This window comes from Zerene cesonia, chromosome 12 (assembly GCF_012273895.1).
Source record: "Zerene cesonia ecotype Mississippi chromosome 12, Zerene_cesonia_1.1, whole genome shotgun sequence".
NCBI classification, from domain to species: Eukaryota; Metazoa; Arthropoda; class Insecta; order Lepidoptera; family Pieridae; genus Zerene; species Zerene cesonia.
In genome coordinates this window covers 6227998-6255050 of record NC_052113.1, presented here as the reverse complement: position 1 = coordinate 6255050, position 27053 = coordinate 6227998, and the positions used below count along the sequence as shown (strand labels likewise).

General features: G+C 31.2%; 1 protein-coding gene across 1 annotated transcript in view; it reads left to right on the top strand.

The window, feature by feature from the left end:
- LOC119830965 (matrix metalloproteinase-2-like) overlaps positions 1–27053 on the top strand; it is a 117730-nt gene that overhangs the window by 15867 nt on the left and 74810 nt on the right. The window contains exon 3 of the mRNA XM_038354158.1: positions 26608–26730. Within this exon, the coding sequence (XP_038210086.1) occupies positions 26608–26730 (123 nt within the window). The remainder of the gene's footprint in view (positions 1–26607; positions 26731–27053) is intronic.

Below are 27053 nucleotides of genomic sequence, written 5' to 3'. Positions count from 1 at the left end.
AAGCGACCTAATTCGCGCTCAATTCTCGCAAGTTAAAATACTATGTATGCATAAATAATAATCAATCATCTCGCCAGTATAAATATAATAAACAACAGTTATTATCTTACTGCTTCGTACCTACGGGGCTAATTATAGGTATTTGACTACAGCACGGGTCTAAGATCCTGAAATAGACGCATCCACTTTCTGTGCGAGGGAGCATGGCTTACAAATTATTAACTAAATTTAGTGTGATGTTAGTCCCGGATCAGCTGTGTGGCGAATGGGGGTAAAGATCAAACATTAATGGTCTAAAGCATCTGTTGTCGGGCTGTAGCCATGAACTTACGGTCATATCTTTTTTAATAAAATGAACATGTATGTATTATGTACCTAATTCTAATTGTGGGATACCTTATTGCATTCATAAATACATAGTTTTTATAGTAGAAATTAATTTAATTGTTTTTCTGTTGTTCATGCTTAGTTTTATTTGAAAAAAATTGTCTTTGAAAAGATCATATCTTAAAATAAAAAGGAAAGTTTATATACCATATATTAATAACAATAAGAGAGAATAAAAAATTTAATACCCAAGAAATTAGTCCTATAGCAATAACTGTTTTTCTGAACATATACCAAAAAAACGATCAATTTTATTTTATGGCAAAAAAAAGAAATGAAAGTTTATATACCATACATTGATAACTACTTCGATATAATTATAAATTTAAAGCAAACATTAGACCTACTGCAATTTTTTTTTTTCCACTGTGTCTATTGTTTTTCCTCACATATATCATTAGAATCTAAATAAACCCACACAATAGCTAATGTTAAGGGCGTCTACGTCACTCATCTTAGGGCAACAACCCCTCTAATGTGTTTCCCTTGCCGCCACTAATTAAAAATGACTAGCGTACAGCCATACGTGCCTCTACATTATGACAAGCCTTTTTGTTATGACAAACGAATCGCAAGAGAATCACAATAATAATAGATTAACTGAGTGTAAACTAGCTAAGTACCTACACCGTGAAATTTATTAAAAAAACAATTATCTATGAGAAAAGGGCTCAATATTTGTTTTCAAAAACTCAAAATAAAGTTTACTTAAAGCTTTAGTGAAAAAAAAAAAAAATTAAAAACACACTTTTAATTTAATTATGGTATTGTATGAGATATTATAATAAAAATTTATCTTTCTTTCCGAATAATAGACCAACTCCTAAAGAAATATTTCGATTTACATAAATGATGTTACCTATTGTGTCTCCCGAACAATGCAGACTTGTTTCCTGAATACTTAAAAGACGCGCAGCTTTGAGAGTAGCTTTGATATATATTTATTGTTCTTATCAACAAAAAATTAAATCTACCTTACATCTTCATTAAGATAAAACGTATGTGTCTTGAAAAATTGCTAATTGATTCTTTGTTCCACTTTTCAAGGATACATCATGATATAGGAAATTGTTGTATCGGTAAAAGCATTTAAATGTCGATGGAGTCCCCGTTATAATAGTTATTCGTCCCAGGAGCTTCAAGTGTCGGCGGCGCCCTCGCCCTTATAAATCAGGATATCGAACCAGACCGACCACGGCGAAATTTCACAGGCATATTTAAATAAAATAGTACGTACAGTGAGTTTTTAAAGAATATGTGGATTGCATTCAAACGCAAGACTCGGTAGAGAAATCAGTTCTTCAGTGTCTATAAAGTTTCATATTTCGAAAAACACAAGCAAATTGTGAGGACGAATATTATAAGTAACTTTAAATTATTCGGGCGATTGTTATCCGAATCAAGGTTTTGAAGGATTTAAGTACTATTCTAAAAGATTAATCGTTTTTTTTAACCCATATATGTAATCTTAATAGTAATAAGTTCTTCGTTGTCATTATTCCAAGTACTTAGAAAGGCTTGTGTTGATTTATATACCGAATTGCATTTATAACAATTACAGCTACTTTTCGAATTCACGCCGAATGATTGTTTATAGTTTGGGAACTAAAGTATCATTTTATGGATACCAAGTATTAATGCATCATTAACATTAAAATGTGCCTGTCAATGTTATTCAATACAGAACGGGAAGCGCAATCGATTGATGGGGTCAATGACACCTGCACTGACCCTTTGAACCAGCTGATCGGATGTTTTATATTACTGAATGCAATTAATGTGTATGAATGAATTCATAGGTCTCATGTGATAATGTAAACCTTTATTTATATATAGAAGCAACATTCTTGCCAATGTTATAATGGTCGATTTTGTAACAGATGCGGTGTGTATTTGCTAATGAAAACAAGGATTTTTGTCACTCATTAAATTAAAGAATTGATACGATATAAAAAATTCATACATAAGACATAATGTATTAAGTTAAGTGATGATGACAATAAAAGTGAATTTTATCGTGAAATTTATTTAATAGAAAATTTATTACGAAACTAGTTCCTACTTTATTTTATTTAGCTTATGCTTGTTATATAGTTATTGCACTTCATGATCACACGAACAAGGGTATTTTAAAAAGATCTTCTAAAACATCCAGGAAATGATTGAATAAAGAAGTTTATTTCAGCGTTGTCTCAAACGGGCCGTAATAAATCTTGCTTATCTCGGCTACGCTTGTACGCTGTCAGTACGAATGTTTTTGATGCACAAACAAATTTTATTTGGCATCGTATTTATTAAATGAAGTGTTTTGTGCTCTTGACAGTGAGGAAAGGCAGTAAATGTAGCTAATCAACGAGGGCTCAGATTCGCAGGGTTGGCTGGCAGCCAGTGATGCGTAAAATAAGCTATTACGATGTCCTTTTGTTGTCATCCAAGTACTGCAGATCATTTTCTGAAATCCCCCCCCTGGTACACAGAGATTAAGGAACGTCTAGACCTATTCATATGTCATTAATAACGAAATGTATTTATTAAACTAAGCACGTTTTGCTTGTTTGTATTAAAACATTAATGGAAATAACAATTTATTCTAAGAAAATTTTCAATGTCCCGTAAAATTTATCGCGCAAATGCAATTGAATTTTTTCAATATTCAATACGCTTAGTGCGATTTATGAAAGCCAATTTATATTTAAACCTCGTTATTTCTTTCTTCGAGAAAAATGATATGTATTATGGCTGGAAAGATGTCGTTAAGCACGGTTAGCATAAAACTTGAGATAAATTTTGTGTTCTAGATTGATATATGCATATTTATATCTTGTAGAAAATTTATTTGTTATTTTATATGTAATTTCTAAATTATCTTCTATTCAAGAATGAAATAGTTATAAATCAATCTTGTTAATGTTTGGTTACATATATTTTAATATATGTTTATGCAATTTATTAATAAATATTCGCAAAATAAAAAGTTAATTATGTTGTGGATTAGCCGGCTCTTACGGTTGCCTGTTTATATATTTTCATGGTTCCTTGGCTAACGATGTTTTCGATAATATCTTGCCTGTTTTTGTTCATTTTATTTTATGCTTGAATATTTTCAATATTAAATTATACCTATTTTTACATATAAGTATAGAAGACTGTGTAGATTAAGACTCAGTATGAGGTATTTCCATGATTATTTTAATGGCTATGATTAATAGTATTTATTTTTATGCCATAAGCAAACAGCTGAGATGGTAGTTTGCCTGATAGTAAGCGATCACCACCGCCCATAAACGCTGCCCGCTTTTAAAGGGAAAGGAGTAAGGAAAGGATTAACGACTGGAAAGAAGGAAAGGACTGGGTAGGGTGAAGAGAAGGAAACGGGCTTCCGGCTCCCCCTCTCACCGTACAAAACACAGTAGCATGCTACTATTTCACGCCGGTCTTCTGTGGGCGTGTGGTACTTTCCCGATGCGAGCTGGCCAATTCCTGCCGAAGCATGCTCGACTCCCTATACTATTTCATTAGAGCCGATGTGTTTTGAAAAGAGTTCTTATCACACTGATTGTTTCTGGGAGATTGAGTTTGATGACCCCAGTGAGGAATATGAAAAAAAAGAGTATATCCCTTTTTAATTTTTTAGTTTTATAGCATTGAAATGCTTTATAAATGAGAAATTTTTGAAAGAATAGAAAAAATTTGATCACGAGGCAGGATTCGAACCTGCGTTTCTTGCCTAACCGTAGCAAAAAAAAAAAAAAAAATTCTCAGAGTATATCTTGATCACCATACAAGAAGTTGATATAGGTTGTCAGACAATGCATCTTTCCTGTACCCCATAAGAATACACGAGACTACTTCTGAGCTATGGCCGCTCTGGACACGCGTATTAAATAGACTATGAATAAGTCTGAATCGTGTAAAGATTGTGAATCATGTTAAATAATTGGTGTTGAAAATTAGCAATCAGAAAGACCAATTTAGGTTACAATATTGAATCAATAGTACCGGGTGGCTTACGTCGCACAACTAGATATTAAAAGGAGCAAGCTGTTACATATTACATATTATTTTATCCTTGCTTAACTGAACCATGAGTAGTGGATATACCCACACAGAGAAATAGCCTTAGTGAATGAAACATCGCATAAAATCGTGAAACCTGTTACATAAATGTGGGTCGTTGAAAGTTCATATGCGAACAGTTCAACACGTACTCCATATTGTATGATAACATTTATAACAACGAATGAGATATCATTATAATGTATCACATTATTATTGTAATGACATAGAAAGTTAGTGTCTAGTTTTCCCGCTAGCCAGAGCTCTTATTTTTAATATCATATTCTAGAATTATTGTTTTCCCAAAAACTAAAAAAAAATATAAATTTAAGTGTTTCTAACAGGTAGGTACTTATTTTTGCTTTTATATGAGATACAATAACAAGTAAAGATACAACATTTATATACGGCAGCATATGTTGTAAAATGAAATATTAATTTAATGGTGATAAAGAAAAAACATATTATACATTACCGAGCTGTTCGCTCCAGCTTCGCCCGTAGTACATATATTATGATAAATAATTTTCAATTTCACTCACTAAAGATGAATTCACTCAGTAAAGATGCAGCTTTCTTCTTCGAGTTTTTGAAATCGATTCAACATTACATACAAATCTTTCCTCTTTATAATATAGATATATAGGAAATATCACGATAATAACTAATTTTCTTTCCAAGCAATTCATTAACCTATTCAATTAAAATGGAATACACAATTGGATTCTATTTTTCATAACAAAAAGAAAATTGATTCGAGAGTTATTTATGTTTGCTCGTAACAAACACCGCAATAGTAGCTGATGAATATCATGCGAAGGGAATATTTTATTGTTATTCTCCGTATTCAATTTGGCCTCGAAGCTCATTAGGTTTCATACATGAAATAATCCAATTTCATTTCGTTGTATTGTCTTCACTCTGTATCATGTATTTATGGGAGACATTTTAAAGAAGTTAGCATACAAAAAATTGTTTTGGTATAATCTAAATTATTTGTATTGCTTGTTAACAGATACTCTCATATGCCGCTATAGATGATATAAGGAGAGAAGGTATAATTAACACCCGCGATATACGGATGTAATGTATACTTACCTAAGGCTACATACAGCTCTCAAGCAAGGTTGTTGATAAAACGACAAAGGATGTAGGTTATATATTTTTCACATCGCCCGATCAAAGCCAAAGCAATATTCTTTGCATTAAAAGGAAACTCGTATTCATTGAAATTAATTGTGCTGTCAGTTTATTATTGGCTGTACTTTTGAACACCGTATAATATACAATTATTGGATGCCCTTTTCCCTAAATACGCAGCATGGAAAATTTATTAAGTGTGTATTACTAGTATTACAATATTATTCAATAATTTGCACTGGAACAGCTAATAATTCTTAAATTCGCCCTTCCTACAATTTTACAACGATAGCATAAATAGCATTTATATTTTCGATGCACAAAGATACAATATTGTAAATGTTTACTTAATAAAGCTTATTTATAATTACCATAATATCTAAAAGAAATTTAAGCGATGCCGCAATTGATATAATAAAGCACTTCAGGTTTGAGCAGTTTCAACTATCTGTTAACTACTATTTTATCTTTGCATATCCAGTTAGTGATTAGTTTTCCCACCAGTTATATCTAAAAGATTGTAAATCAATCGAGAGCATTAATCCGTACCAGCTATTTGCTTCAAGGAAGTTACAGATAATCTAAATGGATAAATAAAATATGTAAACAGACTATAGCAATCATTTGTTCTTGATCAAGCCAATGTTAAGCTGCATTAAAAACATTTGCATCAAATGTTCTAAGATTCATCGTTTTTATATAATTTGCGAAAAACATTGCTTAGATTAGTTATTTGAAGTAAAAATTCATTTTTATGTGTAACGGAATATGTCGAATTTTGATAAGGTACTTTTGTTCTGATTGTAAATTATTTAAATATAGCAATAACAATGATTTTTATTTTTTACCCCTCCACTTTCAATAAACCGCGAATCTTATCAACGACTGACTCAATTTTATTGTAGAAGCACAGATTAAGAGTGACAGCGATGTCCTTAAAACATTGTCTATGATTTTATACTAGCATAGCATATCTAATTGATAACTGTGATAAATCACGGGTCGTCGTTATGATTAGCGACGGAATGATTAATGGGTGACGACAATATTCGGCAAATCAATCCAATGGGTGAACGTCTTGTTTATTGACGTTATGGGAATTAATCGATCTACTCATTGCTTTGATTACTGACTGAATGAACGAGTATAGCAAGCTTTTATGACGATGGAATGTCTCCAAATTGTCCTTCATTCAAATATTAGCTATAAATAGGGCGAGAAAATATATAGCGAATTTTCAGATCCCTAATAATGATTTTACCTTCGTAATAATATGTTCCGCTGATACACAAGTTTAAATGTATACTATATAAGCTATTTAAGAGATATTCTAGCAAAAAAGCAATATTTTGAATACTTAAGACAATTACTAGTACAGTGCTTACCAGTAAGACATCTTATCTGTAGGTAAAAAAATAATCGAAACTACTGCATAATATGCAGTAGTTTCGAGTAAATATTATTTACACTTGTAGATGCATTAAAAATTCAGGTAATTCATGACGACAATTTCCACATTTCTCTTGAATTCATATTAATGTTCCAGGTAGTTGCGTCTTCATTTGTTATAACAGAGACAGGAAATATTATATGAAGCAATTCATTTGAATACAATCTACGCTTCATCTAAAATGAATTAAGAGACTTGTTGATGAGGGAGTACAATGTAACCAGAGGGTATACCTTGAATAAATTATATTTAAATACGTATGGCTGAAAGAAACCAAATAATTGAAATTTAATATTTTATTCATAAAAAAAATATTTATTTTATTCATAATTCAACGTTCTAAAAGTTAATGTATGTGAGTGGATTCAAATCAGTTATCACTACATAGTATAAAGCATAGTCGCTTCCCGCGTTTGTCTCTATGTATTTATGCATGTATGCTTAGATCTTTGAAATTACACAACGGATTTTGATGGTGTTTTTTTAATAGATAGCGTGAATTAAGAGAAATTTTTACATGTATGATAACATCTATTCGCACGCGTTAATTCAAAGTACGCAGAATTTAACGCGTGCGAAGCCGCGGGCAAAAGCTAGTCCAAACTATAACACAATTATTTCGTGAAATAAACTCTCAATACTTCTTTAGTCATTTAAAGTATAAATTTATCTACCCACTTTTAAGGATCGCGATACAACCTAGCCAATTATCAACTTTGTAAGTAATATCAAAGGCATGAATGTTAAGAAACACTGAATGTTTATTAGTATGCAGTGTGAATGATGCCAAACACGTGTACTTTACTGCCAACCATGGCGCCAGTACCAACTGTATTGACATTAAAGCTTTATCTGGAGCAATTGACAAAACATTTCCAAATGATACATTGAATACTTTTTGAGAAAACCCACAACATATATCAATCGTATTAATGTGATAAACACATAAATGAATCAGTTGAGATACATCGACAAGTCTCATGAAACACAAAAGGATTTTTAAATATGTTAAAACAAACGTTTTCGAATCGAATTCGAATTCGAAACATATTCGTATCGTATAAACGATAAGACTTAGATTATTAAATCGACGTGAGGTCTTGCAATTGAAATTGTTGTGAAATTTTGCAATATCAATAATGATATATGGAACGCAATACTTATTAATAATCATTAATCACTAAAACAAAAAGCAGTGCATAAAAATAAGTTCTTTGAGATATTTTAAAGTGTCCATGAAAGCCCTTGATACAAGCTTCGAACAAACCCTATTAAGAGCGTAATAAATTGTAATGGATTTGCCAACAGCCCGACTCTGTTTGTGAATTATTTGGATCCATTTAAGACTTCTTATCGAGAAAGCAAACAGTGACTAACTCTGCATTTAAACGTTTCAACAGCAAGTATGTCTTTTACTTTAAAAATGGCTTATGATTAATAATAAGTAATACGTCTGCTTTTGTTTTTTATTCACCAATATCATAAAAGATGTGTTACATATACTTATATAGAATGTTAATTACCTAACGTTAAAGTGTTGCAATATTCTTTAATTTACACGATATAAACACTCCATTTTTACTCGATTTGTCCATTAGAGGGATCGATGTTTATCATTTAAATTTAAACCTTATTATTCTCTAAATAGCTCAAATATTTACTTGGCCACATTAAGAAAGCTCTTCAATAGGCATGATGGGTAACATCCTGCGGTATCAATTACATAGGGAGTGCAGTTTCGACCCTTTAGCCTATGAATTTGTTCGGAGACATTTTGAGTTTAAGTAATAAATGTTTTTATTTAACTTTTAGTAATAAATGCAGCACATTTACATATACTGTGAGTGAAGTCCCGTGTCCCCTAGTGGGGTATGGGGCAGATGATGTACATCTGTTTCAATGATCGATTTTCTTTACGGACAAGTAGGTGATCAGCCTTCTGTGTCCTGCCAGACCGAGACATTTTTTTTTTGTGCGTCCCCACCGGGAATTGAACCCAGGACCCCTCGGTTCTACGCTCACGCGTTAACCACTGTACCAAGGAGGCGACATATACTGTAATGTTCATAAATTATATACCTGCGAACGCTCACAGTGAAGTGTATAATTATAAAAAGTTCATGATAAATATTCTTATTATTATTTCTAGAGCTTTTTCATTAAAATTCAATGAAAGTTCTGGAAAGTATTTGTAAAGTTATACTCTTCCATTGATAGATGCAACATAATTCGGCACATTAGTCTTCTAAATAATATACCTATTTACATAAAAAAATATATTTTTAGAAAAAATTCAGAAGCAACTGGCTTTATATTTATTTGGGTTTAGTATCAAGGTATTATTAGTATTAAGGCGATGTTAAGCTTTATATTTAAATATTCTAATAATTCTACTAATATATGGAATAATGATGTATGAAATCATTGTAAAAAAATGTTTCCGACTTGCAGCATAAAGGCGACTGAGTTGAACCAAAAAAGGACTTAACGAGCCAGGGCATAACGGTTCGTAGAAGTTTTTATGGTCCCCTATCAATCTGTCAATCAATGCATTTCATTTCGTTTTTACAACACTAAGAAAGAAATATTTTGTATACACAATGATCTATGTTAAGTAAGATTAGTGCAATTGTGTTATCCTATCCTACTAATATTATAAATGCGAACGTTTGTAAGGATGTGTGTGTGTGTTTGTTACTCTTTCACGCAAAAACTGCTGGTCCGATTGCAATGAAACTTGGTACGTAGATAGCTGGACAACTGCAGTAAAAACAAATATATAGGCAACTTTTTATCCCGATATTCTTACGGGATACGAACTTACGCGGGTGTAACCGCGGGGCGCAGCTAGTTATTCATAATTGCAATGATTTACCTGGATCAGCAAAATATCCCTCTAGAAAAGCATCTACTATATGTCATTGTTATATTCATATTAAAAAAAGTGAAAGTTAAGCTAAGAATGTATGGATGTATGCTTGTAACTCTTTCAGGCGAAAACCACAGAAGGGATTTCAGCATAGGTGGTAGTGATGTAGGTTTATGTAGCAGAATAACGCATCACTATAGATATAATGATTTTGCTCCCTTTCTATATATTATATTATGTTAATTGAAGAACTTTCTAGAAAAAATTGCAAGATTTAATTCCAAAAATTTTGGCTGACTTAATTTTAGCTGGCATGACCTTTCATTTAGTTTCATATTTACTTGAACATTATATTAGATATGTATTAGGTTATCTCTAATAAGCGTTTCGTACAGTTCAATCACGTATCCACGATAAAACTTTCATAAACGTAAAAATATTTTTCAATTTGTGCATTATTAAATTTCTAATTTATTTTACCGTTCTTCGTTATCATACAAAACGTATACTTTGGTATTATTTTTCGAGGACATTGTCTTGCGATATTTTTTTTATTAAAAGATAAGCTCCCCTAAAACTTATTTTGTCTTAAACTGAGTATCCATCGCCATAAACCCGTAGTTTTATAACTCATATTATGCTTCACTACTCTCAAGACTATAATATTTAGATACATGGTAATATTTCAAAATATTTAGATCGTATAATAAATTACAAAGTTTTATATTCGAGCCCACGGGTGAGGGCACTTGTGTTCTACTTTAGTCGTTACAGTATACTGAGAGCTACTTATCATTTAACTGAAAGGCACCACGAGTACTATTTATAATATTTTCGTTATAACACAATTTTACAGATATGTGAACTTCTAACTTCAGGTACGTTGCTCTCTACTAATTATATTGAAAAATCTATTGTTATATAAAATTGCTGCTTTGCATTGTTATATATCTTTTAGTTTTCGTAATGGTTCGTCCAAAGCATGATTAAATCTTTAATTAGCAATCTGTCTGGAGGGACGAATCTCTTTAATACATGTATTAAAGTTGGCGTTAATAAAACAGTGTGATAATTTTAATACTGAATCAAAAGTGTTCGAAAATGCTCAAACTTCACATCCTTGTTTGGAACTATATTATTAGAAAATTCCTAATAGCAGTAATAGTAACATCCTTCTTAAAAAATCTATATAATGCCTTTCTTATATTATATAGGTACCATTACAATTTGAAGACTTCAAAGGTCATTAAATATGAAGACCCGTAGCAATGTAATAATTTCACAGAACCATTTTCACAAAAGCTCTAGATATTTCCTTGGGTTTCCCGAACAATTAATCCATCTCTTAAACAGAAAGTTTCGGACGATGAACTTTCGTGGCTAATCACCTGCCCAGGTGTTTCATGAAATATGTACGAAATATTTTAAACATATTCACTCATCCAATATAAACACGACGCTTGTCTAGAATATTTCTGTCTCGAATTGTAACCTGCACTACGTTAATTTGCAGCTTATTAATTTTAGTAATATTGTAAATTTAGTTCTAATCGTTCGTTAAATAGTTGTAGGCCAGATATGCCTATTGCCTATGTTCATTTTATATACGATTGACGTTTGTAGCTTACTAAAAACTTATTGATGTCGTTTTTTAAATGATGTTTCACTTTATAAACATATTTGCTACTTTTGGACACTCTGAACGATCTTTACTAAGGAAATTGTGGCTTTCTTAATGATTTAAAATATGGCTTGAACAAAAAGCAAATTATTAATAGAGCACTACTTTAAGTTCCTTTTTTACTTAGTCATAAAAGTGAAGTCTAATCGTAATGGAATTTTAATGTTTCAACCATTTCTTCGGTTGAGGTGACCGTCATCGTGACTAAGATTCCAATGTCACCTCAAGTACGATAGATCTTTCGATTTTGCTCATAAATCAGTGTAGGAGAGTTTTGTGCCCGGGCTTGGGAACAACTGCGACGAAGTGATTAATTATGTTTACTGAAGGATGCGGCCCAGACGACGCATTTACAGTAACTGTGACGTGGCCGGACATCTATTGTTCATGACCATGTGGATTAATTGTTAAGTTTGGGTCTAACTGAAGGCATTTCAAACACTATAATCGGTCCAGGATCATGTAGATTAATAGTAAGGCTTAGGATATGGTCGTCTTATAATATCACTTCAATGAATTATGAACGTTATGTAATTTGGAACCTTTGATCAAAATGAATCCAGAACCGTTAAAAATGCGTCGTTTGTAAAATATAATGAGCTGAATTGTCTTATTGTTACAATACATTTATATGAATATTATTTTCATTGTTAACAAAGACGAATGTAGTTTTCCTCCTTGTGGCTCGTGACGTACACTGACTCACTTTTTTATACGAAAAGATAGCGTAATACGAGTCGACAACGATTTATGATATAGTATATACAAGAAGACAAGTATCATACTAAAGAAAAGAATTGACTACTTAGATCAAAAGACTCTGGTCTCAGAACCGTTAGCCCTTAAGTTATGAAATAAAGCTTTTCTCTAAAATGCGTGAAATCGTATTAAACAATATAAAACCCTACCCTACCCTACCTTACTGACCCACATCTGTAGCAACAAGGGTGCAATTACAGCCCTGGAATACTAACAGCCTGTCACATAATTCATGTAACGACATTTCTTAACGGTATGCATTTTCTACATTTAATAAACATTGAGTTATGGCCAGGCAATGAATTCGAAGCGACGTAATGCATTTAACATGCGCTTTCATTTGCATTGGAGCCCGTATGGAATGAATGCAATAATGACAACGTTAACTTTTTAAAAGATATATGACCGGTGGCTGTTAAAACATTGCCATTTTATGTTGTTTTTGATGAATTTTTGAGTAATTTACTTTAAGGTAGAAACAATGTGTTAACCTTTCAAAATAAATATTTATTTCATTGTATTTGAGTTCTTTATAGGATGTATTCCAATGTAAAATGAAATGTTTATTGCAAATCGAACAATGTATTTTATAAATCCGATTTACATGCTGTGCAAATATTAACCTTAAAAATGTACTTATTTAGTAAATATCCATTGGATTCAATTGTGTTATCTTAATATACCACAGAAAAAAGGTTTAAGTATCAGAAAAAAAATTAAATATATTACAAATAAAACTTTTAACGCAAAATACAAAAGCAATATAAAAGATATAAAGACCGTAAAGCTTGTTACGTTATTGAGCTAGATATTATTTGATATTTCAGTTCATAAAATTTTATATACGGTATGAGTATACAATGTAAGTAAAATGGTTCTTATGAAAACACTTCATCGCACAGCTTATTCATATTTCTTAAACAGTTTTACACTCACTATACATATTTTGATAGATTTTTTTTAACTATGAGATAATATTCGATAGCAGTGGTGGCTCAGTGGTGAGAGCAGTGGTGGCTCAGTGGTGAGAACCTCGGACTTCAAAATCGATAAGTCCGGGTTCGAGACCGGCGAGCGTACAGGAAATAAGTTGATTTTTCAATTTATCTGCGCATGTAGATAACATCACCACTGCTCGAAACGGTGAAGGAAAACATCGTGAGGAAACCGGCATGTCCAAGAATCAAAAAAGTTCGACGACATGTGACATCTGCCAACCCGCACTTGGCCAGCGTGGTGGATTATGGCCTGAACCCTCATAGGAGGCCTGTGTCCCAACAGTGGGAACATATATGGGCTGATGATGATGAATATTCGATAGAATTTTACAAAATGGTGCAAATGCAACAAATTAAATTAAAAATACTAATGTTAATGTCGAATCTTGTATCTCTCTTATTTTCTCGTCAAAACATCTAAATTATTGCCTCACTAGCGGTCCGCCCCAGCTTCGCCAGTGGTACATAGCCTAAAGCCTTCCTCAATAAATGTGCTATTCAATCTAAAACTGAAAAAATTTTTCAAAACGGACCAGTAGTTCCTGAGATTAGCGCGTTCAAACAAACAAAGAAACAAACTGTTCAGCTTTATAATATTATTATAGATAAGACATATAAATCGTGTTGCGTTATATCAATAATTGTGAACATAGGAACGTATAATGGCATGTTAATGCAATTAAAAGCCCAACAAAAAATGCAATAATTTTATAAATACACTTTTTGTTTCATACTAAGAATTCAAGTCTAATCGACGTCTTAAAGGCAAAAACTAACAGAGTAGCATATCAATTACATGTAATATTTTGCTTCCTGATTAACGAATACGTAATTTGTAGTACTTGTCACATTATTGTATCGATAGAATATATATTGTTTAAAAACTATGTTTTAAATTGGTAGCTGCCTTTTCGTAAATAGCAAATTTTAATTCTACTACGTAAATAATAAAATATTAGAACAACGACTTCTTGTTGAAATGAATTTACATGAATAATAAAAGTCATAAACTCATTATATATACACATATATACGTAGGCATATATAAACCTATTATTCCATTGCCACTAATACATTATTATACTCGGAAATTAATACCAATTAATTAATGCAGAAATTCTCCATTATTAGGTGCAAACACGTGCGATAATGCAATTAATTCCAGCAACTTCAGTAATTACAATAAACAAATCTGATACTGGAAAATTATTCACAAATTAAGTGTCACTGCTCTAATCTGCATAATAAATTCGTTATCATGGCTCTTCATCAGAATAAATTACTTTTCGAAGAATAATTCGGTAAGTCTGTTGAAAATATTAAGTAATTATGAACCGATACCTACTTGATTGTATACGTGATAGCAAACTTAATTAAACAAAATAGAGCTTCAATTTTAAACCTATAGTCATATAGTGAACAGCGTCCTTATTCACTATTATAATATTATAATTGCAATGGTGTTTGTTTGTTATTTTGTTTTTATTTCACGTCGCAACGAAGCGTTCTTATGATATAATTTTTGTATTTGATCTTTTTACCGCCCCGAAACGTCTCATTCCAATGGTAATGTACTCTGAATGAATCCGCGGGCGGAAAGCTAGTAGTGAGTCGGCTATAAAGAGAAAATAGATTCAGTTGTTCGGTTCCCGAGGGATCCGATTCGAGAAGTGGAAACATCGTTCGCGAACCGATAGGCGCCGCAGAGACGACCTGACTCATCCGACCTCGTTAACATGAGGACGCCTACCACTTCCTTAAAATACCCTTTGATATCGCAAATTGCACTTTATATCCCAAACATAAGCACCTTCAAAATACGTCTACAAAGTTTTTACGGTCACAAAACTATAATCGTAGTTGCAGATGCTCCGTAACTATAACAATGATTCTAAATCTGTTCGTTTATTTTTAGATCGTATTACCTTTCAAAAAATCGTGCTCGTTAGTAAAAGAAACAGTTTAAATTACTAGTATTGTATACAAGAAAAGTATTTGGAGAGCAAATTACATTCTAACTGAAGTATACTTACCGTCGAGATCAACGGCTGACCACAATCACCCTCCTGAAGTTTTTGCTATAAGAAACTCTGAATAGCCTCTCGCACGAACGTATGGCTAATGTGGTCTCGTTTCATCTATCTTTGTGTTTGAACCCTTTAAAGAACATCTGCAACCAAAGAAATTCTCATTCAAGTAATAGCTATCGTTAGAAATTTTTATCTATCAATGGAAATCTATGCGTTGTACGTGTAATATAGTTGATTTATAACAAATAAATTTTAATATAATTTGGACAAGAATTAAACTAATTAATTGAAACTAACCGTTATCATAGATTCAATTAATCATAAAAGCTATATCTATAATGACCGTAGGGTGCATTTTACGAGTATTATCCTCTACTCTGTTTTATGGGGGCATTAAATGTAAGCAATAAAATTGTCATTTTTTATTTCTTTATCCACGCGGTTGGACATAACATCATGAATATTGATATTTGATCCATCCCCCGCTTGGCCAGTCAGTGAACTTTAAAGCCCGAATTGGCTTGTGCAAGTATGTCCACAATATTAATTACGCTCCTTAACTACTAAGGGACTTTAATATTGTCCAAGGACTGCACCAATTTATAACAATTCCATCGCAAAGTCCACGATGAGACAATGCTTTAGATAAACTCCGCTTCTCTGCAATGATCCATCATATATAATGAGCGAGGTTCAACAAAACAGTTAGATCTTAGAGACAATTTAATAAAAGTACATCTTTCGTATCTTCGAAATGATTTTTTTATCTTCTTAAGGCACATTGGTAAGAAATTATAAAAGGCAAAAGGTAATAAAAAACATCACATATATTATAAACACCAAAAACTATTTAAACGGCCGTCGTAACGTCATACGTTATACTTAAATAGATACAAACAGAAACACATAGAGACGACCTTGTTCGCAGCATCCTAAATCATATGATTTGCACGCGGTCATTGACACATCTTCATATTATAAAGACGAATGTCTTCGCGACCTAATTTTTATGGCGAAGTTATGTGTCATCGTTCCTTATGATAAGATTTTAAAGAACCTACATGTGTGTTGTAGATTTTTCGTTTTAATTTCTTAAATATATACAAATTTTGTTTTGGATATTTTTAGTAAGTAGAATTTGTAAATTCAAAACCGAGGTCTATAAAAAAATATGCTTTATTTAGATTATAAAGTTTAATGTATCTGAATTTTATCTTAATACATATTCTTTCTTGAATCAATCAAGCGTATCTAATTGAAAGATATATAAAATTGTTCGGTATGTTGAGGAGCGCTGTTGAATTAATTAAATTTTTTTGGACTCGAATTTACTCTGGATACATTTTAATGAAATTTCTTTTAATGGAGCTAAACGATTTTATTAATTTACAATTATAAAGACCTTTATAATGGCTATAAAAAGTTTGTGTAGTGAAAAAATAATTAAATTATATACCTCTAAATACGTGGACTTATATATAAATTCATGCATAAATAGTTTTAAACTTTTATTAACACACATCGTACCTTCTCCCGTAGGCGTGTTTTTAGCCCATGGTTAATAATATACAAATTAAATTTTCTGTATGAAATAAATCACTTGTAATAGAAACTGTACAGTGTGACGAAACGTTCATTTAACGGGGTCTCTCTAAAAATGCATATTGCTGCGTATCTCGTGTTTAGTGTACGTATGTTAATGACGTGCTAATTAAAATTCTTTAGGAATATTTACGAGTGCAGGAATATGTCGATCATTCTGAGCTATTAGAAGGCTCCATATTTGGGATAGGCATCATAAATTGGATTAGATACACGATTTCTTCATTATTTTCCTTTTCTTCATACGCTTCAGCCATTCAGACTGTTAGTCACAAAATAAATTGCAATCGCCTAATGATAATATTTAAAATCCATTATAAACAATTTAAATCTAAGTAGAATCGCGTAAAATTTAAATGCTTTACACAATACACTTTGCCAGCTTAATCGCCTACTTTACGTAAGTGCATCATATTGCAAGAATCGACGCCTAATACTCGCCTACCTCGTTCGAGAATGTGGAAAGGTTATCAACAGGGCACAAAGAAGACTCTATTTAACAATCTGTAGCATCGTAAAAATAAAATAAGGAAGGTTCTGTGAGGTCCGTTCCTGCGACTTAACCCTATAAGGGTGGGCATGTTCCTGATAAAGTAAAACCACTGCTGTGATGCGTCACCATTCCTGTCCACTCTTGACTCTTAACGAACCCGAGTAATGTTTACTTTTTATTAGACACGGTTTGATTTTAAATTGCATTTTGTTTACAAAAAAAAAAAAACATACATTAATTATGTATTTATATGAATTAGTTTTTAAACAATTTATGTAGATATTTATAACTTGTAAATATAAGTTATTTAACAAATCCAAAGAATATTGAAAATTGTATATTTGCAATAAGGTCTATTGAGACTCGAGTCGAGTATCCCGTTCGTAAATTAAAATCAATCATATTCAAAATTTTAAATCGTAATATGTATATTGGATCAAATAAAGGCTTGATTCGCAATTTTATCTCTTGGGAAATAATGTTGGCTGCAAGTCATGTTTATGCTTACTTTCAATCTTATTACAAGTCCACCTACGCTACATATCATTATAATAATGGAAAATATTGTTGGTATAAAATAGAACGTATAATGTAATGAGGTTTTTTAGACATTGCGTGTCTTTGGTGTGAAATAAAAGGATAGCTTATCAATGTCCAGGCCAAAGGCCTCTAATTAAAGGGCATGGCACTCTACATCACTGTGAGCTCGATTTTCTAATGGTTTCTTTGTAATTCACTGAAATTGCTTGAATGTTTCGAAACCTTTACTAGAAAAGACAATTGAGAAAGATGCATCTCGATTTTCATTTCAATTAATTGTGTGAAACGGATTCATTTTTATGAATCCGTCCGTACATTTTTATGTAAACAATGAGGTATTTTGGGATGGTTGCAATTGTTTTTATTTATCAAACGATCTTAAAAATTTATACAAAAAGCACGCTACGAATTGAACGCCTCTTTCGTTTTTTGGAATATTGGTTTAATCTGCGACTTCACTACTTTAAGATAGTACAGAGTTTTGGCCAACTAAACCATAAATAAGTATGTATTTGAATAAATATGTATTACTAATATTAGGACTCTTATTTCTTACATGACTAAAAATAACTAATAATAACAGCTTCAATTCGAAAGAGTATGATTGTTTTACCACTTATTTTTTAACTACCAAAGGACCTCACATTACACGTTTTATCAACATCCGATAGCTATAAAGATTATAACTTACGATTTAATATAGTCCATTTATTAATATATTCCAGTTATTGAGATTTTTAATGAGTACTTAAATCTATTTAGAATACATTTATTTCATAGGTTGACTGTTTACTTCATTTAGCTGTATAAATTTATATTCAATATATATATATATATATTTATATATAATGTGTATATGTAACCTGGAAATATGATCTTAATCAACTAAACAGGCAACCATCTGTTTATATACACGTCTCGGTCTGGCAAGAAATTAAAAGATCATCCACTTATCTGTACACATTTGTTTATCTTTGATTAGATGCGACGCGAGTCATAGACAGTTTTTAGTTGTTTCTTTTCATATAGATGTACAACCAAATTATAAATTTAATTATATCCATCTCATAATATCCATTTATGCGCATAATGTAATAAAGTAATCAGAATGCATATACTATAATTCAACGCATGCCTTAACGACAACGTAAGGTTAATGAATCTTATCAGGTTTTAAGTTTGTAACTCCATACTTCCGATCTTAAAAAAATATAAGGAGTAAATATGTTTGCGTGCTGCGAACATTTAAGATCAGATCTCGAGATTAATTTACAGAATGTCTAGAGTAATTCTAGACTTGATTGCGTTTCTGCGTACAAGTAGGTATAATTCGTCGGAAGTCTTGGTTATTTTTATAGAAATTCTTTTAAGTGATTAATTGTTGTAAGAATCATCTTAACAGAAGCTATTTTGCGATTTTGTTTCCTGTGCATATTTTTATTGAAAAAATGGATGAAGGTTATATGAAAATTGTAATTAAAACATGTATTGTATGTATATTCGAAAACTAAAGTATTCTGTTCCTATAATAATAAAATATACCTACAAAGATACTCGTAATTTTTATATTTAGTTTTTAGATAATCGCTACGTATGAGAACCGTTTAAATAAAACGTAAATACTCAATTTGTATACTCATTTAGTCGCTGTATTTTTTACTTCATACTACCGTATCTATCATAATATTTACTTTTGCTCGTAATCTTAACCCCAGTCTCGTATTTCTTGAAGAAAATCTCCACAGGATTTTCACCTTAAAACTACTTTGCGTTGTTACTTTATAAGTGTTTTTCTTAAGAAAACGATATTGCAGTACCAGGAATATATTCTGAAGTTTGTGAATTTTTTACCATTTCCCAACTACTTAGAAAGTCAAGTATTTTTATGTGCATTTCATTCAAATGTTTTCTAAAAATAAAACTTGTCGACTTAATTCAAAGGAATTTCACAAAATCTGTTATTTTAGATGGTTAGTATGTACGATGTTTTTCTGTTAAATGAATGGCCTTTGTGTAAATACACAAGTAAATACTTATATAATAAGTAAATACTTAACGCTATGACAATTAAATGCAAATATGCTATTTGGATTTTAATTTTTTAAAACAGTTAAAAAATAAGTCATTAGTATCCGAAAGTTTGTATAGATGTGATTTTTTTAATGTTTGAGCCGCAATAAGGTTTCGTTATTAGCTTATTAATGAATAATTTACATATAAGACAAAATATAGCAACAAAAATAAACCAACAATCAAATATTTATATGAAAAAACATTTAAGTCGAGTCCGCTGAAGAACGTCGCTTAGAAGCGTACTAAAGTTTTTCTAATTATAGATGCCTTTTTCTCACGCATAGAGCATAGACTTCGAAGAAACGATACCTGCTGTGTATTTAAAATAAAGCTGGATCCGTGCTTAGCTTTTAGATAACCGCACTACTTACCAACTGAGGAAAATGGATAAATTATAATAGTACTTCAGAGATTCTTTCTTTCAATAACTATTACAATATTATCTATATGTTATGTAATAAGCGTAGTCTATACTAGTTTATACTATAATACTATTATTATATTATCTGTGGTAATAACTTACTCTTTGTTGTCATTGAGCACTGTATATAAATCTTCATTGTATGGCATCGCATATTATGCAATATGTCGAGATCAAATTGTATTAAGTCTACTTTCCCTGTTGTTAAGAACATTTTATCGGTTTAAAACAAACCTCTTTTACGAAGTCACCCGTTGTATTTAAAGTAAATGTTGTTAATGTACTTATAAAACTCCCTTTTTAATTGTCTATTTCTCAATGTATTATGAAAAATATATTTTGCAAGCGTGATACTTTGCGTAAACATGACAATCACGTGTTATATTTTATTTTTTCTTATAAGTTTACTTGGATCATCAAATTTCTGTTTAAAAATTTAACTTTAAGCCAATAATTGAAATAAAGTGTGTTAATAATTAACTAATCTAAAATTGATTAGTCCTTGACAGATTAGAATTTTAAATAAACCCCTATTGTCTGTCGAATTAACGCCTAGTTTAGTATTGTTGTCGCTATAAGATCTAAACGATATGCTTTTAATTTGTCGCACCAATTCCGGTGCCGGGAAGTGCTTATTAAATATTCATGAAGTTGTTCAATATAGATAGTTGTATAGATTATTATTATTACATAGCTTAAGAAAATGAATGGTTTTGAAGCGCGTTTCCCTTATATTCTATTACAGTATAGGTAAATACTTTGTATACATGAAAACTCTGTATTAAATATTTAATTTATGCTTGACATTTTTTCAAAACGTCTCGGGTAAAATAAATAAATCATGGAAACACATTCCATTCTTATATTATAAGAAATAAATTATCTACACGTTATAAAACAATATTTGATTTCATAAAACACCAAATATGAATGAGCAATATCAAGCTTTTATTACCGCTCCCACGAAGTTCTCATTGTTATTAATTACTAAACAGATGTTCGAACATGTATTGACCTAATACCCGCCATTAGGGCTTGCAAAAACTAGGTACCGCTGACTCACTAACCGATTAATTTAATATGGCTGTCTTTAATAATTCCTGGAATAATTGCGTTATGTCTGGCGTTACAATTAGTGGATTAAAAGCGATGTTAAATATGTAGATGATTTAATTATATTATATTATAGAAAATGTAGATTATTAACAGGGACACAGGCATAAATAGTATGAGCACAGATAACATAATACTGTACTAGTACAACGTTAAAAGTCAATAAAATACTATATTTGATCTACCTGCAGAATATAGCGTCCAAAGCACTATATTTAAGGTGTGTCAGCGTAATTCCAATTTTATCAAAGCTTCCGAATATCAGTCTAGAAATGATTGTACCTATACATTAAGCTATTAAACTTTTGGTCCTACATTCGTAAACAACCTCTTTTTCGGGTTGGTTCGTGTTGTTCATCACTGTTTATGAAACCATTTAAACGTTTCATTGTAAATGACCATGTAAATGGTAACATCAAAACTGCAATTTTTTTTTTCAATTTTGTATAAATGATTTCTATACCTACTATATTTTTTGCAATGTGACAAAAAGCTCTAAAGGTTAGACTTTGTAACGTGAAACATCTTTAAATACAGTGGACCTCATAAATATTCTCATCTTATGCATACATACAAAAAAATATAACTTGAACGTTAACTACTTCATTACATTCCAGGATACAGGTAATAACCTAGGTTAAGAAGGCAGAGTAACGTTGAGAACTAAATATTTGAACTCTGCTAAAAGATTTTATTTAAGTTCTTTTACATATTCCAAAAATGACAAGAATAAATAAACACCAGTCAAGATTTAATACAAAAAGTCAGCATTCAACTTAATGGTTTAATAATACCACATTTCACCAATTAGGGCCAAAGCCCTTGTACATCACACAAGGGCTTCGTCAAATGACAGCATACGTCAACATAGTGCAGCTGCGACTGCATGTTATAGCGAGGCTTAATTAGATTATGATTTATATACCATAAACATATCTACATATTGGAGTTAAAAATCCTTTACAAGTTTCCATACCTTTGCGAAGCTGATTTACGAACGGATGGACCTCCGGTAAAGATGTAACTTTCTAATAATGAAATAATTTTTGAAAAAATTAAGCAAATCTTCACATAAATTGTAACTATTAGATTGTCTTTCAAACCGTCTTCAAATAAGAGAGAGGTTCTCAATTCGACTGCTTTTTTTTAGTTTCTTACTTTAGAACTTTCGACTAGATGAATCGATGTTGATAAGTCTTTTTTCATTTGAAAGCTGGTGCCTAACGTGTGGTCCCATTTAAATTTCAAAAGCATCGTATTTCAATAACTGTACCAATTCTATTTCAATCTCATTATGTTTATGGTATTTTATTTTCTATAACCCATTTCGATAACCCAATAGAGCAACAATATAAAATGCAGCAAAGCAAAATTTATTTTCATGTAGGTGTGATTTATTTAAAAGCGCATTGTCTTGTCACACCAATGCAATCTCTTTAGATATTTGGTTCTTTAAATCAAATGTTTGTGGTGTAAAATAAGCTCAATTTATTGTTCTATTGAGTTTTCTGCTTTATATATATTGAGAGTAATATATATTAATCTTACCTACTATGAGAATCAATTAATGTAAGACAGGATTTTTAACTGAACTCGATCCTCGTCATTCTAATTAAATATTCGTGTATATTTTATTAAATTACAGCTCACAGAATATTTTTATTGTAGGAGAATGGGATCCCTTTATCTATTCCTGTTTTCAACCCTAACTTGAGTCATCGTTTTAGGTTTCTTGGTGAAATTCAGGCCACCGTGCTGCGTCTATCACTTTGAAATATTGCTTTGCCAATCCTTATACTACATAATCTATGTTCGTTTTATGCTATGCTTTGATTTATATCAAAATAGTTTAAGAAATACCCAGGCATTTATGGAAATGGCTCATCAACATGTCGTTCTACTTACCGTACAGAAAATTACCGGAAAGTAGTTCGAGCTAATGAGATTCGTCAATTAATTAAAGGACAAATAAGGGTTCATCACGCGACGCTTGGCAGTGATTCAATGTACTTATTGTCCTCGATTTGCTTGGTCCCCATTAGAACGCGGTTTTTGTTTATTCCGATGTCAAATCACGCGATTCAATCGAATATAGATTAACGGAACGCGGATTCGAATTGATTTACATTTTGGAGTCCTTGTAATAGAATTAAATACATAAATTGCATAATCAGATCAACGCCCCGATTTTCAACATTTTGATCGAATTACTGAATATTGACTTTTTAGCGATATAGAATAGATTAGACATTAAAGACTTTTAACAGATTTTAAACGCGTTTTATTCATTGTATTATTACCCCGACGTTTCGAACACTGCAGCGAGCGTGGTCACGGGGAGACTGACTGAAACGTCGGGTTAATAATATAATGAATAAATCGCGTTTTTATTCCGTAAAAAAGTCTTTAATTTCTAAATGTATAATACACGCGTAAAATCAAACGTAAGAAAATATAATAAACTTATTCAACAACAAAGTAAGTAGTTAGTACTAAAAGAACATTTACAATTATTTAACTAGGTCTATATGCCGAATTCATTCAGTTAATTAAATAATTTGACAATCTGTAACCTAAAGACGGGATGGGACATTAAATGTCAGAATGATTGCCTATCAATTAAGGATGTTCTGATTTCAGCGATCGATAATGGTGTTAACCTAATTATTCACTTTTTTGCATTGCTTTATGGGTTCATTCGTCGACCGACATATTTATTACACCTGAAGTTTGTTGACCTAACGAAGTTTTACTATCAGTCAATTAAAGTGAAATTTCTATAGGTAAAATTTCTAAAACTTTATTTTGTGGAAACACTAGTACAAAGCAGGAATTAGTAGTATAACATGTGAGAAGATTATTCCGATATATTTTTATAAACATGTAAGCATATTACTTTGAATGTATACGTTTCCAATATGTAAGCAAGACCTACTATATTTTTACCCATAATGCGACATTTATAATTAGAAATTAAATATGTAGTAATGAAAGACAACAGGATAATTTTATTCAACAAAATTTTATTTTGTATTCCCCTACATATTAATTATTAACAAGACACAATAATAATTGGACATTCAAATTTCCCCGTGGCTTTACCAGTAGGTCAAAAAAGATACTGTGGGTTTATTGTATGAAATAAGCAAGTTATTTATAATTTATTTATAATTATGCGTGGTTTCAAATATGGTGTCCTTTCAAATCTTTTGATAAAGGGAGGATATTTATAATTTATAACCCCTTTATCAAAAAATAATGAACTGCTGGTTATTTATATAAAATAGTAAATCATGTCTCATGGAATTAAAGATTCCAAAAATATGGAATTAAATAATTAAAGAAGTTGCTTAAGTAACAGATAATTGCGCAATTTTAAACACACTTCACTATTATAGATATTATGTATCAAGATTTCTTCATAAATACCTCTTTTTTTTTAAGAAACTCGAAATGGGCGCGAAATCTCAAATACAACAATATTGTTTTTTTTTTTTCATATTGTACTTTCATTGAGTATATTAAGCTATATGATATCAGATAAAAATAATTAGTTACCTGTACTCAAGATGATTTAATTCCTTGCATATAAAATAACAGGATATAGCAAGTAACAGATAATGTTCCATTGTAATTTGCTCAGGTGTTTAACTTGTCTCAAACAGACGGCATCTAAAGTAAACAATGCTGGAGATATCTCAGGGGGTGAATAATGAAGGTTACTCACTAAGTTTTCGTTATAAGTCGGCTACTTGGTGTTAGGCAAACTTTATATCCATCGTTCTGAGTTCTGAAAACGTTTTCTACCATGAAACTGTTCTAGAATTAAGCAAAATTAGTTTTTGCTGAATTTAAAACTTAAACAACTAAAAAAGAATATCGTTAGTGATTAATATTAGCCTTCAGAATATGTTACTGCTAAGTTGCTACGTACATTTTTTTTCTACAAAAATGGTACCGACTCGCTTTAAAATATAATTTCTATTGGAAACTACGTCTTGTTAATAATTTTGTAGTAAAATTTCTCACTCTTTAAGTAAACCATAATTCAACTTCGAATCAATGAAATTCAGTAAATATAAATAAATCAAATTTTTAGGTAAAATTAAACGAAGAAACATTCAAATTCAGTATATCTTTACGGCTGGATGGACTATTGTAACTGTTTTAATAATTAATCAACTTCGAGCATAATTTAAAATATACGAATTCAAATCCTTGTTTACACACAGATGTCAACATTATAACATGAAGTGAAAGATAATCTACACTCTACAGCTGTAGATGGTACAAAGACAGTCGTTAGAAGCATTGTCCTCCCATAAAGGTCTTCAATGAGCAGGATGGCCAGACAATGGTGTTTTGTTAAAAGGATTACTTTGTTTAGTTTGATGCTTAATTTAACTATTCATTCATGAACTCATCTTTATCGTATAAGTCACAACACCATATTACCATTACCAGATTGTGAAAAATGTTAATGAAAATAAATCAGAAGTAAGGTTCTTTTACAACTATAGATATTTTTATGTGTCAAATATCTAAGCTACGTTTCAGTAACATTGTTTTTAAGTTTTATTATTTTGTATTTGAATAGGAGCACATGTACTTAGAATTAATAATAGAATAATGAAAAATCCTTATTGTCTTTCCTTGCGGCTATAATTGTGAATCGAATAAAAGATTTTCATTTAAAGCTCCCAGCAAGATGTTTTCCTGTCTAGATATATCTAAGTAGGGTCCTAATTATTTTCACACAAGGGCATCATGAAATTATTATATATTACTAGCTGCACCCGGCAAACGCTGTTCTGCCTTACTCTTATCATTTAGGGGTATGAAAAATATATGTTAGCCGATTCTCATAGATACCGGATAAGCACAAAAAATTTCATCAAAATCGGTCAAGCCGTTTCGGATTATATATTATATAAACTAAAACCCCTTCACCGTATTAAGATTTAATACTGAGTTGTGTTTTGTTTCTTTTTTCAGAGGAGCTACCTAGAACAATTTGGCTATTTGAAGAAAGGGCAACCAGAAGTCGGTAACCTCTTGATGGGAGATGTCTCGCATTCTTACGAAGATGAATTTAGGATTGCAATTAAAACACTTCAAGTAAGCTCTTAACGTATATTTATAAATAGAGAAAGCAAACTTTTGTCTTAAAAAGACAAAAAAATGTATTAATGGATAAATATATTGAATGAATAGAAGAGATAGATTGTGGCTGTCTTATCACATGGCATTACGTTCGTACTACGTAAGTGTAAGCATAGTAGTGGAGGGATGTAGAGATGCTGAGCTAAAGCTAATCTTGCAGTCGAACAGTATAGGCTAAAAAAATAAAAATATAGTGATATCGGTCGCAATAAAATTTAATACTAACAATTTTACTCAAAGAGGTTTATCTATTAATTATTGTCATTGCCAAGGTGCAT